This window comes from Capricornis sumatraensis, chromosome 18 (genome assembly GCF_032405125.1).
Source record: "Capricornis sumatraensis isolate serow.1 chromosome 18, serow.2, whole genome shotgun sequence".
NCBI classification, from domain to species: domain Eukaryota; kingdom Metazoa; phylum Chordata; class Mammalia; order Artiodactyla; family Bovidae; genus Capricornis; species Capricornis sumatraensis.
Genome location: NC_091086.1, coordinates 21093483 through 21110991, shown reverse-complemented (window position 1 = coordinate 21110991; position 17509 = coordinate 21093483). Strand labels below are relative to the sequence as shown.

At 34.3% G+C, this 17509-nt stretch overlaps 1 protein-coding gene across 1 annotated transcript in view; it reads right to left on the bottom strand.

Annotated features, from left to right (window-relative positions):
• ADAMTS6 (ADAM metallopeptidase with thrombospondin type 1 motif 6) overlaps nt 1-17509 on the bottom strand; it is a 277466-nt gene that overhangs the window by 56332 nt on the left and 203625 nt on the right. The window contains exons 15-17 of the mRNA XM_068990700.1: nt 13177-13310; nt 11447-11570; nt 10868-10948 (exon numbers count right to left, since the gene is read on the bottom strand). Coding sequence (XP_068846801.1) covers nt 10868-10948; nt 11447-11570; nt 13177-13310 — 339 coding nt within the window. The remainder of the gene's footprint in view (nt 1-10867; nt 10949-11446; nt 11571-13176; nt 13311-17509) is intronic.

Here is a 17509-nt window from a genome sequence, read left to right as displayed (position 1 = left end):
GAAAAAAAGTTTAAAAATATGTAATACAAAAATGGTTATCAGCACTACTACATAAAACTTCTATAAATAAATGAGAGATAATTTTGATAATAATTATCATGCTTTGACAGTGATAAAAAACATGTCAGCTTAATCTTTCTGTTAGTTTGCTAACTTATTCAAAAACTTTATGAGGCCAGATGATCATGCAGCCCCAAAGGACTAAAAGGGTCATGATGCAGAGTCTCTGACTCTGGAAATCTACCACTTATCCTTAGGAGTATAGATCATTTTCATTTCCTCATCCTTAACTGCCTGGAAAATATATCTGTACCTTCTTGACTTCAAATATGTTGTAAATTCATTTGACTGTCAAAAAAGTCTAAACTTTGGAGACAGGAACGTGCTAGCTAAAAATTATTTAGTCTTAAATTTGTCTTATATTTAAAATTTTTTATTTTCAACTCTCACAGTGATTCTGTCTCGTTTGAAACATCAACACTACCTAGGCAATATAAGGACAAAATGAAGCAGGGCAAAGGCTAACAGAGTTTTGTCTAGAGAATACACTGGTCATAGAAAACACCCTTTTCCAAAAACACAAGAGATGACTCTACACATGGACATCACCAGGATGGTCAATGTTGAAATCAGATTGATTATATTCTTTGCAGCCGAAGATGGAGAAGCTCTATACAGTCAGCAAAAACAAGACTTGGAGCTGATTGTGGCTCAGATCATGAACTCCTTATTGCAAAATTCAGACCCAAAATGAAGAAAATAGGGAAAACCATTAGGTCATTCAGGTATGACCCAAATCAAATCCCTTATGATTATACAGTGGAAGTGACAAATAGATTCAAGGGATTTCATCTGATAGACAGAGTGCCTGAAGAACTATGGACAGAGGTTTGTAACAATGTACAAGAGGCGGTGACCAAAACTATCCCCAAGAAAAAGAAATGCAAGAAACCAAAATGGTTGTCTGAGGAGGCCTTACAAATAGCTGAGAAAAAAAGAGAAGGAAAAGGCAAAAGGGAAAGGGAAACATATACCCAACTAAAGGCAGAGTTCCAAAGAATAGCAAGGAGAGATAAAGTTTTCTTAAGTGAATAATGCAAAGAAATAGAGGAAAACAATAAAATGGGAAAGGCTAGAGATCTCTTCAAGAAAAGTAAGAGATACCAAGGGAACATTTCATGCAAAGATGGATACAATAAAGGACATAAATTGTATGGACCTAACAAAGCTGAATCACAACAAACTGGAAAATTCTGAAAGAGATAGAAATACCAGACCATCTGACCTGCCTCTTGAGAAATCTGTATGCAGATCAGGAAGCAACAGTTAGAACTGAACATGGAACAACAGACTGGTTCCAAATAAGGAAAGCAGTACATCAAGGCTGTATATTGTCACCCTGCTTATTTAACCTACATGCAGAGTACATCATGAGAAACGCTGGGCTGGAGGAAGCACAAGCTGGAATCAAGATTTCTGGGAGAAATATCAATAACCTCAGACATGCAGATGACACCACCCTTATGGCAGATAGAGAAGAAGATCTAAAGAGTCTCTTGATGAAAGTGAAAGAGGAGAGTGAAAAGTTGGCTTAAAACTCAATATTCAAAAAACTAAGATCATGGCATCTGGTCCCATCACTTCATGGGAAATAGATGGGAAAACAGTGGAAACAGTGACAGACTTTATTTGGGGGAGGGCTCCAAAATCACTGCAGATAGTGACTGCAGCCATGAAATTAAAAGACGCTTACTCCTTGGAAGAAAAGTTATGACCAACCAAGACAGCTTTATTTTGCCAACAAAGGTCCATCCAGTCAAAGTTGTGGTTTTTCCAGTAGTCATGTATGGACATATGGACTATAAAGAAAGCTGAGTGCCGAAGAATTGATGCTTTTGAACTGTGGTGTTGGAGAAGACTCTTGAGAGTCTGTTGGACTGCAAAGAGATCCAACCAGTCCATCCTAAAGGAAATCAGTCCTCAATATTCATTGGAAGGACTGATGTTGAAGCTGGAACTCTTATACTTTGGCCACCTGATGCAAAGAACTGACTCATTGGAAAAGACCCTGATGCTGGGAAAGATTGAAGGTGGGAGGAGAAGGGGACAACAGAGGATGAGATGGTTGGATGGCATCACTGACTCAATGGACATGAGCTTGAGAAAACTCCAGGAGTTGGTGATGGACAGGGAAGCCTGGCGTGCTGCAGTCCATGGGGTTGCAAAGAGCAGGACACAACTGAGCGACTGAACTGAACTGAACAAAGTTGAAGAGATTAAGAAGAGGTAGCAAGAATACATTGAACAATTATACAAAGAAGGTCTTAATGACCCAGATAACCACAATGGTGTGATCACTTGCCTAGAGACAGATACCCTATGAATGTCAAGTCAAGTGAGCCTTAGGAAGCATCACTATGAACAAAACTAGAGGAGGTGATGGCATTTCATCAGAGCTAATTCAGATCCTAACAGATGATGCTGTTAAAGTGCTACACTCAAACATGGCAGCAAAATTTGGAAAATTCAGCAGTGGCCACAGGACTGGAAAAGGTCAGTTTTCATTGCAATCCCAAAGAAGGGCAATGCCAAAGAAAGTTCAAACTACCATACAACTGTGCTCATTTCACATGCTGGCAAGGTAATGCTCAAAATCCTTCAAACTAGGCTTCAAAGAATGTGATCTGAGAACTTCCAGATGTACAAGACAGATTTAGAAAAGGCAGAGGACCAGAGATCAAATTGCCAACATCTGTTGGATCATAGAAAAAGCAACAGAATTCCATATAAACATCTACTTCTACTTCACTGACTTCGCTAAAGCCTTTGACTGTGTGGATAACAACAAACTGTGGAAAATTCTTCAAGAGATGAGAATACCAGACCACCTGACCAGCTTCCTAAGAAACTCGTATGCAGGTCAAGAAGCAATAGTTAGAAGCAGACATGAAACAACAGGTTGGTTCCAAATTGGGAAAGGACTTCATCAAGGCTGTATACTGTCACCCTGCTTATTTAACTTGTGTGCAGAGTACATCATACGAAATGCCAGGGTGGATGAAGCACAGCTGGAATCAAATTGCTGGGAGAAATATCAATAACATCAGATATGCAAATGACACCACCTTAATGGCAGAAAGTGAAGAGGAACTAAAGAACCTCTTGATGAAAGTGAAAGAGAAGAGTGAAAAAGGTGGCTTAAAACCCAACATTCAAAAAACTAAGATCATGCCATCTGGTCCCATCACTTCATGGCAAATAGATGGAGAAACAATGGAAACAAGTGACAGACTTTACTTTCTTGGGTTCCAAAATCACTGCAGCCATGAAATTAAAGATGCTTACTCCTTGGAAGAAAAGCTATGACAAACCTAGATAGCATATTAAAAAGCAGAGACATCACTTTGTCCACAAGGTCTGTCTAGTGAAAGCTATGGTTTTTCCAATAGTCATCCATGGATGTGATAGCTGGACCATAAAGAAGACTGAGCACTGAAGAATTGATGCTTTTGAAATGTGGTACTGGAGAAGACTCTTCAGAGTCTGTTGGACAGCAAGAATATCAAACCAGTCAATCCTAAAATAAATCAACTGTTAATATTCATTGGAAGGACTGATGCTGAAGTGCCAATTCTTTGACCACAAAGAGCTGACACACTGGAAAAGACCTACATGCCAGGAAAGATTGAGGGCAGTTGGAGAAGGGGGTGGCAGAGGATGAAATGTTTGGATGGCATTACTGACTCGATGGACATGAATTTGAGGAAACTCCAGGAGATAGTGAAGGACAGGAAAGCCTGGCATACTGCAGTACATGGGGTTGCAAACAGTCAGACATGACTGAGCGATTAACAACAACAAATATAAGTATATCTGAATCTGCACAATACAAAACAGTGAAAACAAAATAAAAACAAGACATCTAGCAGCTCTGAATTTTCCTTCAATTTAAGCTCACTTTTCAATTTTTCTATCTACTCAGTTAAGGAATCCTAAATCACCTTTGCTAGTGTCATAATGTATTTCAGAACCACACCAAACACTTAAAGGATTGAACAAAAATTTGCTAAGGGAGGAGAATGTGAGGAGGATGTGACATTATGGACAGAGAATTATCAAAAGTAAAACATCTGATGTTAGAAATCTTATTTTCATTTGATTCTTGCTGTTGCACAAAGGAATCTAAAATTATGCTGTAAAAATAAAAAAGTCTTCTTAAACAAAGAAAGGAAGAGTCTGATGATACTGATATTCTATCTAAAGATGCATTCTAGATATAGTCTTATTTTTTAAAGATTAAAGGAAAAAGAGGTGATATTTTAAGGGGAGTAAGAACTCATAAGGGCCATAATAGAGTCTAAATCCATCTCAAGGAATCAAATATCAAATAAACAGAATTTCCATTTTTTCACATGGGAAATAACTGGGATTGGGCTTGCCCTCCAACTATAAACAACTAGGAAACTCATGAAATATACGAAGCAGCTGTTTTTAGACCCTGGCCAGGATGGTGAAGAGCTGTGATATGCAAAAAGTAACATAAAGTGAGTCATATAATTTCCCTACCTTTCTGCCTGGAGGTGCTCTCTGTCAGTGTAGACCAGGAGAACCAAAGCAGAACATGGTGGTCTCACTGAGTTAGGAGACAAAGATCAGAAACTAAGAAGCCTAAAATAGCTGGAATTTGCAGAACCAGAAAATTAGAGTAAAAGGAGGGAATTTGTTAGTGAATAGTAGTCTATATATACACAGGATAAAATTCCATGAAGCCATATCGCCCCACCCCAATACTAGATAATCATAAGCAGAAAAATTTCTAGAGCAAGAATTCAGAAGTTTCAAGCACTAGGGCATTCATCAGAGAATAATGCCTTTTAAGTGGGGCTGAGCAACTGTGGAATAAAGGCTACTCTGGACTCATCTCAATGCTGCTCAAAACAAGCCTCAAAAAGATCAAGCTCATCTACAAGTTACTTAATATTCCAAGGGGAAAAAAAAAAAAACAATAAAAAAATCGACACTCTCAGTAAGAAAATATTCACAATGTACAACATCTAATGAAAAACTACTACAAATGGCAAGGAGGAAGAAAATATGGTCTAAACCAAGAAGGCCAAGTAAAAGCAAGAGACTCAGAAATGACAGAAATTATAGAATTAGTAGAAAATAACTTTCAAACAACTATCATAAATATACTCAAGAACTTTAAGGGAAAACAAATCTAATGAAAAAACCTGGAAGATATATATATATATATATATATATATATATATATATATATATATCTTGATGGATGCTCAGGTCAACACAAAGAAAGAAAGTATGACAGATACAGTAAATTTGCAGGTAAACAGAAAATAATTCTTATTTAAAAATTTTTTAAAAGTGTAACTGACTCTTTAGAAAAAAATAACAACAATGCACTGTGTTTATAACATGAAGAAGTAAAATGTGCTTTTGAAAAACAACACAAAGGATGGAAGAATACAATGGAAGTAATCTGTTGCAAGAGTCTTGTATCATACATAAATGTTGTAATATTATTTGAAGGTATATTGTGATAAAGATGCATTTTATAAATTCTAGAGCAACTACTGGAGAAGGCAATGGCACCCCACTCCAGTACTCTTGTCTGGAAAATCCCATGGACAGAGGAGCCTGGTGGGCCGCAGTCCATGGGGTCACTAAGAGTTGGACAGGACTGAGTGACTTCACTTTCACTTTTCACTTCCATGCATTGGAGAAGGAAATGGCAACCCACTCCAGTGTTCTTGCCTGGAGAATCCCAGGGACGGGGGAGCTTCGTGGGCTGCCATCTATGGGGTCGCACAGAGTTGGACATGACTGAAGCAACTTAGCAGCAGCAGCAGCAGCAGCAGAGCAACTACTATTTAAATAGAACAAAACAATATAGCTAATAAGTCATTATGTGCGTGTGTGTGCTTAGTTGCTCAGTTGTGTCCGACTCTTTGTGAGCCCATGGACTGTAGCCTGCCAGACTCTTCTGTCAGTGGGATTTTCCAGGCAAGAATACTGGAGTGGGCAGCCATTCCTTTCTCCAGCAGATCCTCCCAACCCAGGAACTGAACTTAGGTCTCCTGCATTGCAGGGAGATTCTTTACTGTCTAAGCCACCAGAGAAGTCCACTACTGGAGTACCATAAAACATTTGATAAAACAAAAAGAAAACATAAAAGGAGAATAAAGGGAAAAATACATGGACAGAATAGAAAAACAGCACAATGACAGACTTAAATCCAGTGATTTTAATAATCCTACTAAATACAAATGATTCAGACACAGCTGACTGAGATAAAGTCTTCATGTCCTATAAAGTTGAAAATATTTTCCATGTGTCACATTACAGAAAAAGTTTGTCAAGCCCCTGCATTATAGAGATTGTATTTGAAAAACCAAAGATTGTTAGACACCATAAGAAATAAGACTCAAACAACATGTTGCCTAGAAGAAACATATTTAAAGTTCATAAACACCTATATGTGAAAAGTGGATGAACAGAAAAGAATTTACTATGCAAGCACTAATAGAAGAAATCTGGGTTGCTAGATTAGTACCAGTCAAAATAGATGTGGGTCAAAGAATACCATCAGAAATAAAGAATATAGGATAATGATAAAATGTTCAACACATCAATAAAACCTAACAATCTTGAATGTCTACACACCTAACAACAAAGTTTGAAAATAAATGCAGCAAAACCTTACAAACTAATGGGAGAAATAAACAAATCCACAATTCCAGTTGGACATTTCAACAAGAATCTTTCAGTATTTGCTGAAACAAACAGGCAGAAAATAAATAAAAATGTACAAGACTTCAACAAAACTATCAACCGATTTAATCTAATTGACATTTATGGAATACTAAACCCAATACCACTATAATACATATTCTTCTCAAGTGCACATGGAACATTCACTAAAAGAGACTATGCTCTGGGGCATAAAACAAACCTCAACAAAAGAACTAAAATCATACAAAGTATCTTATCTGTCCATAACAGAATTAAAATAAAAATCAGTAATGACATCTGGAGTCCCCTCCCAAGTTATTTAGAAACTGAATAATACCTTTTAAGCCATGATTTATGGTAAATAAGAAAATATTTTAAACAGTGTTAATGAGAAAACAACATATCAAAAGTATATGGGATGAAGTTAAAGCAGTGCTTAGAGGGAAATTTATAGTGCAAACTGCTTATTTTAGAGTAGAAAACAGACTTTAAAGATCAATAATCTAAGTTTCTATCTTGATAAGCTAGAAAAATAACAAATTAAACACAAAGTGAGTCACAAAAAGGAAATAATAAAGAGAAGAATAGGAATCAATATGATGGAAAATGGAGAAATAATAGGAAAGTCATTTAAACCAAAAGCCAGTTCTTTGAAAAGACAATAAAATTAATAAAAACTACTCATCAATTTAATCTAACTGACATTTAGAGAATACTAAATGATTATGGAATACTACATAATACTAGAATGATTAAGAAAAAGAAGACACCAATCACCAATGTGAAGAATGAGAGAAGAGCCATCACTATGGATCCTACAGGCACTCAAAGAGGATAATTAGGTAATATTATACAAAGCATTATGCCAATAAATTCAACAACTTTATAGCTATTACACAAACTGAATTTTTCATCAAAAACTTCCCACACAGAAAACACCAGGCTTCACAGTTTATTTATAATTGGAGGATAATTGCTTTACAATGCTGTGTTGGTTTCCGCCATACATCAACATGAATGAATCATAGGTATACATATGTCCTCTCCTTCTTGAACTTCCCTCCTACCTCCCATGCCATACCACTCCTCTAGGTTGTCAAGGAGCACTGGGTTGAGCTTCCTGCGTCATACAGCAAATTCCCACTGGCTATCTATTTTACATATGGTAAAGTGTATGTTTCAATGCTACCCTCTCAATTTGTCCCATCCTCTCCTTCCTCCACTGTGTCCATAAGTCCGTTCTCTATGTCTGTGTCTCTACTGTTGCCCTACAAATAGGTTCATTAGTACCAGTTCTCTAAAGATTCTATGTGAAGTCACTCAGTCGTGTCCAACTCTTTGCAACCCCATGAACTGTAGCCTACCAGGCTCCTCTGTCCATGGGATTTTCCAGGCAATAGTACTGGAGTGGATTGCCATTTCCTTCTCCAGGGGATCTTCCCAACCCAGGGATTGAACCCGGGTCTCCCGCATTGTAGACAGACACTTTACCGTCTGAGCCACCAGGGAAGTCCCTGCATTAATATATGGTATTTGCTTCACTCTTTCTGACTTCACTCTGTATAACAAGCTTTCGGTTCATCCACCTCACTAGAACTGACTCAAATTCATTTCTTACTATGGTTGAGAAATATTCCATTGTGTATATGTACCACAACTTCTTTATCCATTCATCTGTTGATGGATATCTAGGTTATTTCTATGTCCTGGCTATTGTAAATGGTGCTGTAATGAACACTGGGCTACATGTGTGGAAAACAATATTTTTAAGATGTCAATTCTCCTCAAATTGATCTATAGATTCCAAATAATCTCATTTTGTAGAAATTAACAAGTTGATTCAAAAAAGTATATAGAAATGTAAGGGACCTACTGAAGCAAGAATAATTTTGAGAAAGAACAAATTTGAAGAACTAATGCTTCTTATTTTCAAGACTTAATGGAAATCTCTATTAATCCATATAACGTGGTTTTGGTTTAAGGGGAGGGAACATCAACAGACCCAGACATTTATGTGAGATTGACCTCTCACAGCAGAGAGACATTACTTTGCCAACAAAGGTCCATCTAGTCAAGGCTATGGTTTTTCCAGTAGGTCATGTACGGATGTGAGAGTTGGACTGCGAAGAAAGCTGAGTGCCAAAGAATTGATGCTTTTGAACTGTGGTGTTGGAGAAGACTCTTGAGAGTCCCTTGGACTGCAAGGAGATCCAACCAGTCCATTCTGAAGGAGATCAGTCCTGGGATTTCTTTGGAGGGAATGATGCTGAAGCTGAAACTCCAGTACTTTGGCCACCTCATGCGAAGAGCTGACTCATTGGAAAAGACTCTGATGCTGGGAGGGATTGGGGGCAGGAGGAGAATGGATGACAGAGGATGAGATGGCTGGATGGCATCACCAACTCGATGGATATGAGTCTGAGTGAACTCCGGGAGTTGGTGATGGACAGGGAGGCCTGGCATGCTGCGATTCATGGGGTCGCAAAGAGTCGGACACGACTGAGTGACTGAACTGAACTGACCTCTCACAAAAATGTCAAGGTAGTTGAAGGGAGAAACAATTTTCTTAAATAAATGTGTTATAGCAATTGAATATCTATGTGAAAATAATTGAACCTCAACCCTTACATCATACCTTACATAAAGATTCAAAATGGACCAAATATCTAAATGTAAAAGCTAAACTCATAATTTATTTAAGACACATTGAAGACAGTCTTTGCAACCTTAGGGTAGGAAAAAATTTTAAGGTAAGATGTGAAGGCACAAACCATAAAAATTTTACACATTATATCTCATCAAAATTAAAAGATACAATTAAGAACAAGCCACAGACTAGAAGAAAATATTCATAAAACATACACTTGAGCAGGGATTTATAACTAGTATTTATAAATAACTTACAACTTTATAAATTTAAAAAAAGTAAATAGGCAAAATATTTGTTTAGGTACTTCACACACAAAAAACATCTCTATGGGTACAGTTAAAAAGACTGACAATGCAAGAATTGATGAGGACATAGAACAACTGGAACTCTTTTACATTCCTGGTGGGAATGATACAATCACTTTTAAAACAGTTAATTCAATCAATTTCTTATAAGGTTTTCTTGTTTGTTTTGTTTAGTCACTAAGTTATGTCCAACTCTTTTGTGACCTCATTATAGCCTGCCAGGCTCCTCTGACAATGGGATTTTCCAGGCAAAAATACTAGACTGGATTGCCATTTCCTTTTCCAGGGGATATTCCAAATCCAGGGATTGAACTCATGTCTCCTCCACAGGCAGGCAGATTCTTTACTGCCAAGCCACCAGGAAGCCCTCTTAAAAGGTTAAATATGTATTTATCACATGACCAGATATTTCACTCTTAGGCTTTTTATCCAGGAGAAATGAAAATATATGTCCATACATAGCTTGTCTATGAATGTGCAAAGAAGTTTTATTCATAATAGTCGAAGACAGCAAAGACCCAAATATCCATCAACAAATGAGTGGATAAATAAATGATGGTATAATCATATAATGGAATACTATTTGGCAATAAAAAATGAATGAACTTCGAACACACTCAGCAATATAGATGAATCTTAAAATCATTTGTTATGAACAAGAAAAGCCAGATGTAAAAGTACATATTGTTATGATCCTATTTATGTGAATATGAAAATCCAGAATAAAGAAAGGTAATATAATAATGTCAGAATAACAATAATACGTCAGAAAAGATTAATGTTTTCTGAGGCTAAGGCTGGGGAGACTTGACTGCAAAGGATAAGGAAAGAATGTTCTGGAGTCATATAAATGTCCTACATTTTGGTTGTAGTATTTATATGGATACATAAACACACACACATATAACTGTAACTGTAACACTCTTTGAACTATACACTTACAAAGAATGCATTTTATTTTATGCAAATTATTTTTAAAAACATCAAACCACCCATAAAGAGTAAGGTGTAAACTGCTAATTTTTTGTTTAGTTCTTTCATGTGGAACTTCTTTTTTAACATCAAAGTGTTCTACCTCAAAGCAGTATGTTTTTTCCTTCCTGATACTGTGCTGCTTTTCCTCATTAATATTTAAAATCTAGCAAAATATGCTACTTACCAATATAGTTCTTTGACATGGCAACTTCTTTGACTTCAATGTGAACAGAGCCTCTTGGTATCTGCACTACTTCCATGTAGCCTGGAACACAGAAGATTACCAGTAATAAGCAGCATCTGGAGCTTTCATCAGAAAATGAGTGTTTAGTAACCATTCAGCAGTTAAGTTTCCTTATTCTTCTATTCTTTCTATACACTTTATAAATTATAAGTAATGAGTAAATTTCCCTTTGGGTTCATGAATACACCTACAGTATTATTTTTCTCTAAATCATCTCAAAATATCTTTAAATCCTCAAAACGTGTAATATTGGTTCATGGTTTTTTTTCCCTCAACACAGGCTCTATAGGAATTCCCATCTTAAAGAAACATTACTAAATGAAGCCAAGCAGAAATAGAATAATATTTCCTTAAAATAACTAATCTGAAGCCATATTTAATATTTAAAAGATTGAAAGTAATTTGGGGGAGAAATCACTGTCTACTTAAATAAAGAAAATTTTAAAATAAGGGGGAAATCAAGTAATTTGTCTTCAAGTACACCAGAGGTGTGAGGAAGAGTTCTTTCTACACACTCACCTCCTCTGGGCAACGAATCATTGAAGAACCCTTCAATGGCATCACATGTGCTTCCATCCCCTCCACAGACTCGACATCTATCTTCCCTAGCATCGGATCCCAAAATATTATCACAACCTACATGCTGAAAACAGAGAAGAATATTCAGTGTGTCAAAAAGAGGAACTCTTGGACCCACTAATCAAATGAATACAACTTACTTATCTACTTGCTTTTCCAGTAAAGGAAATCTAAACAGGAAATGTGAACCACTTCTACCTTCATTTTCTGGTAATTCTAGCTAACATTTCTCAACATATAATTTGAAAGAAAAATATTCTGATTCCCCAGGAATATATACCTACATTTCTAGACTAGATTTCTTCTTCATTTATAGATACCATGCTTCAATTCTTAACATATTATAATTTGTTGGCAATGGGTTCTTATATATAACCTCAATTAACTCAGAAAAAATGGCATATGGTCCTATACAACATGGGTGATAACAACAAGAGTCTTTACTGAGCATTATGGTTTGCCCTTTCTAAACCACTGACCCTTTAGGATATCCAATTGTTAGTATTAATGAAAAGACTAGTTGTGGAACTGATGCCTGGGTAAGTCCCTAAAAGTGAATACCTGTTTCCATCAGCTGAATAAAATTATCATAAAGAAAAAGGAGATGTAAACATGTAATTTTAGAACCTGAAAGCCTACCTTTCTGTTTTGCATTTAATCATAGAAATACAGTTTGTATCTATATTTTTGGCATATTTTGGCACTTTATTTGTATTGTCTTTTATCCATTAAATTAGGCATGTAGTCTCTGAATATAACCTGTGTCTGGGTCTTTTTTATCTGAAAAACATTTTTATACTATCCCAGAAACAAGTTTTTTTTCAAGTAAATATATAAACACACACACACACACATATACACACACTGCATCATCTGATACATAAGATACATTTGGAGGCAAGTTAATAAGGACATAATTTGCAAGAAATTATAAGATTAATTAAAGTAGAGGTGGTTTTTTGTGTTTGTTTTTAAATCTTTTCTTTCTCAGTTTCTGGCATTCAGTTTATGCTTCTCTTTAAGGTAAAACAAAAGCAGACAAGGAAAAAAGTTAAGAGAACAGTGGCTTTGTGGCTTTTCTTACAATAAGATTCATACACAGTTCTAGGAAAACACCATGGATTTGCTCCTGCAATTTCCAACTGACTGGTCTGGCTAATTATCTGAAGTAAACACTTTAAAAAGGTAAGACTAATTCTATAATCAAAACTACTATAAATGCTTCAAAAGAAGACAAAATGAGAAGAGCATAGCTAGTTTACATTTTGACAAAATATTTTGCTATGAAATACATCAAATAATCTTTCATTGAGAACACACAGTAGCCATACAAATAAGAATTGAATCCTCATTCCCTCTCTTTTGCTTTCATCTTGTTTATAAACAGAACATAAGAATAATAAAAATTAAATTCCAAATATTTTCATAGTTCTAGCAATTCCTATAAATATAACTAGAACACCAGAATAAATCACATTTGCAAGGTGCTTGTGAATGGATAATTCTACCTTTAATTGTATACATTTCTTATAGAAAATTAAATGAGTCCAAAATGTAGGTTTCTTTATTAAAAATTAGCATAGTATTAATTAGGAGCTACTATCTTAGAAAAAGAGACAACAGCCTCAAAAACCCCAGCAAAATGGAGTGAGATTCAAAATCTGAGCAACCTTGCATTCTCCGTTGATACAGATATCCAGTGAATCCGCATTGCACTGAGTCCCATCAATCACCGCAGGGGAACGTTCAGTGTAGAAATTGTAACCTTCAGCCAAGCAGTTCAATGCACAAGGTTTTACCCCACCTGGAAGAGTAATAAATGGAGAGATAGTAGAAGAAAAGTAAATGGAGTATAAGGAACAGTGATTCAATATTATCCATGGCAAATTTATGATTGATATAGACATCGTTCTTTGTTCTATTGCCTTCTTTGGTAAAATTTCATGTTTATTTGTATTGCTTGTGCAACTTGACGGAGGATCTGCTGAGTAATATTACAGTTTTAAAATTTTAGGTATTTCCCATATATATATTTTCAATATATCTTAGGTCAGAAGGGATCATAGTGGAGGTAACTGATAAAAGCAATTTTTAAAAACTGAAAAAAAAAGTTTAAGAAGACCTTGAGAATGATCTCGTAAGATAAATACAAACTTATGCAAATGATATCACTTGTTACTGAAGATGATACAAAAATTGGTACTTCAAGCAGAGATATGGTAGTTGTAAAATTAAACTTAGACCTGTTTTAAACATATCAGGGACTTCCCTCACAGCTGGAGGTTAAGACTCCGAGCTTCCACTGCAGGGGGCGCGGGTTAAGTTGGGGGACTAAGATCCCACATCCTGCCTGGTGCTGCCAAAAAGTAAAAAATAAAAACATTAAAAAAAAAAAAACAAAAATAAATAAATATATTCCATGAATATGGCTTTAGCATGGAGATAAATTCTTATGAGATTAGAAATCAAAGATAAAAATATATTAAATTTGAATAATTCTACGAGATCAATAAATTGAAGAAATATTGCATAGCATCATATGTATTTTAGCTTAAATAAACTGAATAAAAACTTTTAAATAAACTTTAATTAAAAATCTAATTTTATATTGCAAATAAATTCATGTAGTAACTTGAGCATTTTTATTTTGTCACTGAAATCTGTATTTCAATGGTTGTATGTATTTTTCAAGGTTGATGTGAAACAGGTAAAAACAGATATAAATAGTAGCAATTTAAAAAATAAGCGAAAAAAAATAAGCGGAGTGCATAACTTCTCAGTATACTGGAAAAGTAGCAATAAATATGAATTTACTTTTATTCAAAACTGCACATAAAAAAGCTATTAATAAATACATAATTATTTTAAAATACTTTCTTTTGAACTCTTGCTTTGGTCTTATTGTAATGATCTTATAAAATTTATCTTTGAAATAAAAAAAGACTACTTCTAAACAAGAAAATTAGGCAGGAAGATGATATGCCTAGGTCTTAGTAAAGGTAGAATCCAAGTCTCTACAGGGTGAAGTAAAAGAAAAGCCAGCTGAGTGGTGGAGACAATAAGAGAGAACAATCCATTAAAGGAGATCACTGTTACAGTTGACGTTTGTCATGTAAGAAGATGGCCCAATATTGCCAGACATTCTGTTTTTTCAAGAGAAGATAAAAACCTAGATTTTAAAACTATAAACTCTTCTTGGTAACTCATTTAAAGTTTTCAAAAATACTGTGGAGTTTAAAACATATATATTAGTAAAAACGGTTCCTGAACTGCCAGTTTACAACTTCTGGCTTAATTTCATGTTTTCTTCCATTTTCAGTGTCTACAGGCTATAGAACTTCTATATAACTTATGATGTTATTATTAGGCTTAGGTTAATGATATATTTTGCTGTACTAAGCACAGAAATAATAAGTAATAAATAAAATATTTTCTTCCTGAACTGATAATCAAGGTACTATATTTATTTATATACGATTCTTGTGAATAAAATTGCTCTAAATTTCCACAGATCTTACTGGGAATTTTTTTTTCATTACTACCCAATATAGCTCTTTCCGCATCTCTTTATTGTAATGCTTTGGAATTTTATGCAGCTTTTATGCATCAGGTTTTAAAAAGAGAACCTGAATCTTTTATTTATATAATTTTAGTATTAATTATGTAAGGTAGTATTTCATAGGCAGGACATATAAATGCTATGGTATATTCCTTAGCCCACTATACTATATGATAATAATACAAATAAATTTATTCTTTTTATTGTTGAAGATGTGTTCAGCTTCCTCCGCTACAATAGGTTTTTAGAAGAGGTAATGCTACTATTTCAAGAAGGGATTTAAGATGATTGTTTGAATGGAAGGTTACATTATCAGTTACCTTCATTTAAAGCTCATTATGAATTTAGGATTAATTACTAAGCACACAATTATTAAGATGCTAGTGATTAAATCTGTGAACTATTTCAGAGACTTACTTCTACAGTAAGACAAAATAATCCCAAATGTATATGTATCTAATAAAAGCAATTCAAAATACATGAAGCAAAAACTTCAACCACACATAAAAAGAAAAGTTGTAAAATACTTGAAGATTTTAAGACACTTCTCTCAGGAACTAATTAAAAAACTAGAGCAGAAGGAAATCATAAAGATTATATAAAAGACCTGAAAAATATTATGTCAGCTTGACATGATGATCATATAGAGCACAATAGCCAACAACTGGAGAAAATATATCCTTTTCAAGTACACACAGAACATACATCAAACTGGACAAGAAGCTGTATCATAAAACAAATTTTAACTAATTAAAAAAACTTAAATCATTTAGACTATTACTGATCATAATATAAATAAATTATAAATCATTAACCAAAAATTAGAGAAAATTTTAAATTATTTAGAAATAAAAATAACATAGCTTTAAATAATACATGGGCCAAAGAAGAAATTACAATTTAAATAAGAAAATATTTTTAACTGAAGGAAGTAACAATATATAGAATTTGGGGAATGCAAGATAGCAAAATAAACCCCTCAACCAAAATAATAATAAGGGCAAAAAACTAATTAGAAAAAAGGATAAAAGCTTTTTTTCTTTGAAAAGAGTAATAAACTTGATAAACTTCAAGTAAGACTGATCAAGAAAAAGAGAGAAGATACATATTATCAATATCAGAAATACAATAGTATATATCACTACAGATCCTACAGATATTAAACAGGATAATAAGAGAATGTTATGACAGTTTTCTGCCAATAAATTGGACAAAATGGAAGTAACATAAATTACTTGAAGACAAACTCAAAAACTGACATAAAAATAAAAAATGTGAATAACTCTGTATCTATTAATGGAGTTGAGTTATTAATAAAAAAAAAATCTTTTCACAAAGAAAATACTGAGCCTAGATGGTTTAATTAGTAAAATCTGTTCTAAGGAGGAAATATTATCAACCCTACAAACTCTTTCAAAGTAAATAAGAATTCTATTTCTGGAAGCCAGATTAACTTTGACACCAAAACTTGTCAAAACCATGAGAAGAAAAAATTTAAAAATAAATATTCCTTATGAAGATAGATGTAAACATCCTTAATTAAATATAAGCTATTAAGCCCAATAACATATAAAAAAGGTCATCAACACCTGGAGTTTAATGTGAAAAGCAAATGTTGGTTTGGTATTACAAAATCTATCAACTAACTCCCTCTATAAACAGAATAAAGATGAAAACACATATAATTGACACATGCACAAACTTTACTGAAGGGCCAAGTCAGTTAATTAAGGGAAGAAAATAAAATAAAAAGGCAAAACGATTGGGAAAAAAAGTACCTATCTCCAGATAGCAAGACTATTTACCAAGAAAATTCTAAACAATCTACTAAACAACTATTAGAACTAGTAAAGAAATTTAGAAGGGTCACAGAATATGTAAGTTAATACACAAAAATCAATCTTATTTGTATATATTAGAGCAAACTATTGAAAATGAAAAATTTTAAATCTTTATTTACAATATTGTCAAAACCATAAATTGCTCAGGAAAAGATTTAACAGCAGATGTGATGACCTTAAACCTAACACTATAAAGCACAGCTGAGAGAAGTTAAGCAAAACATGGAGAGATACACCATGTTCATAAACTGGAAAACTCGATAGTTAGCAAGGTAGTTCTCCCTCAATTGATGCATAGATTCAACAGGAAAACAACCATAAGCCCAACATGTTCTTCTGTAAAAATGAACAACTGACTCTAAAATTTATGTGGAAATGCAAAACAGAATACCCAAAAAGCTCTTGAAAAAAAGACCCAAGTAGGAGGAGCTTATACTTGCTATGTCTAAGACTATACAGTTAAAGTATTTCAGTCAGTATGGCACCAGGATAGGACTGACAAATACATCAATGAAACAACATAGAGTCTGTAAATATACTACAAATACATATCATACCCCCAAATTATTTTTAGAGTGTAGATCTAAAGACCAAAACCATAAG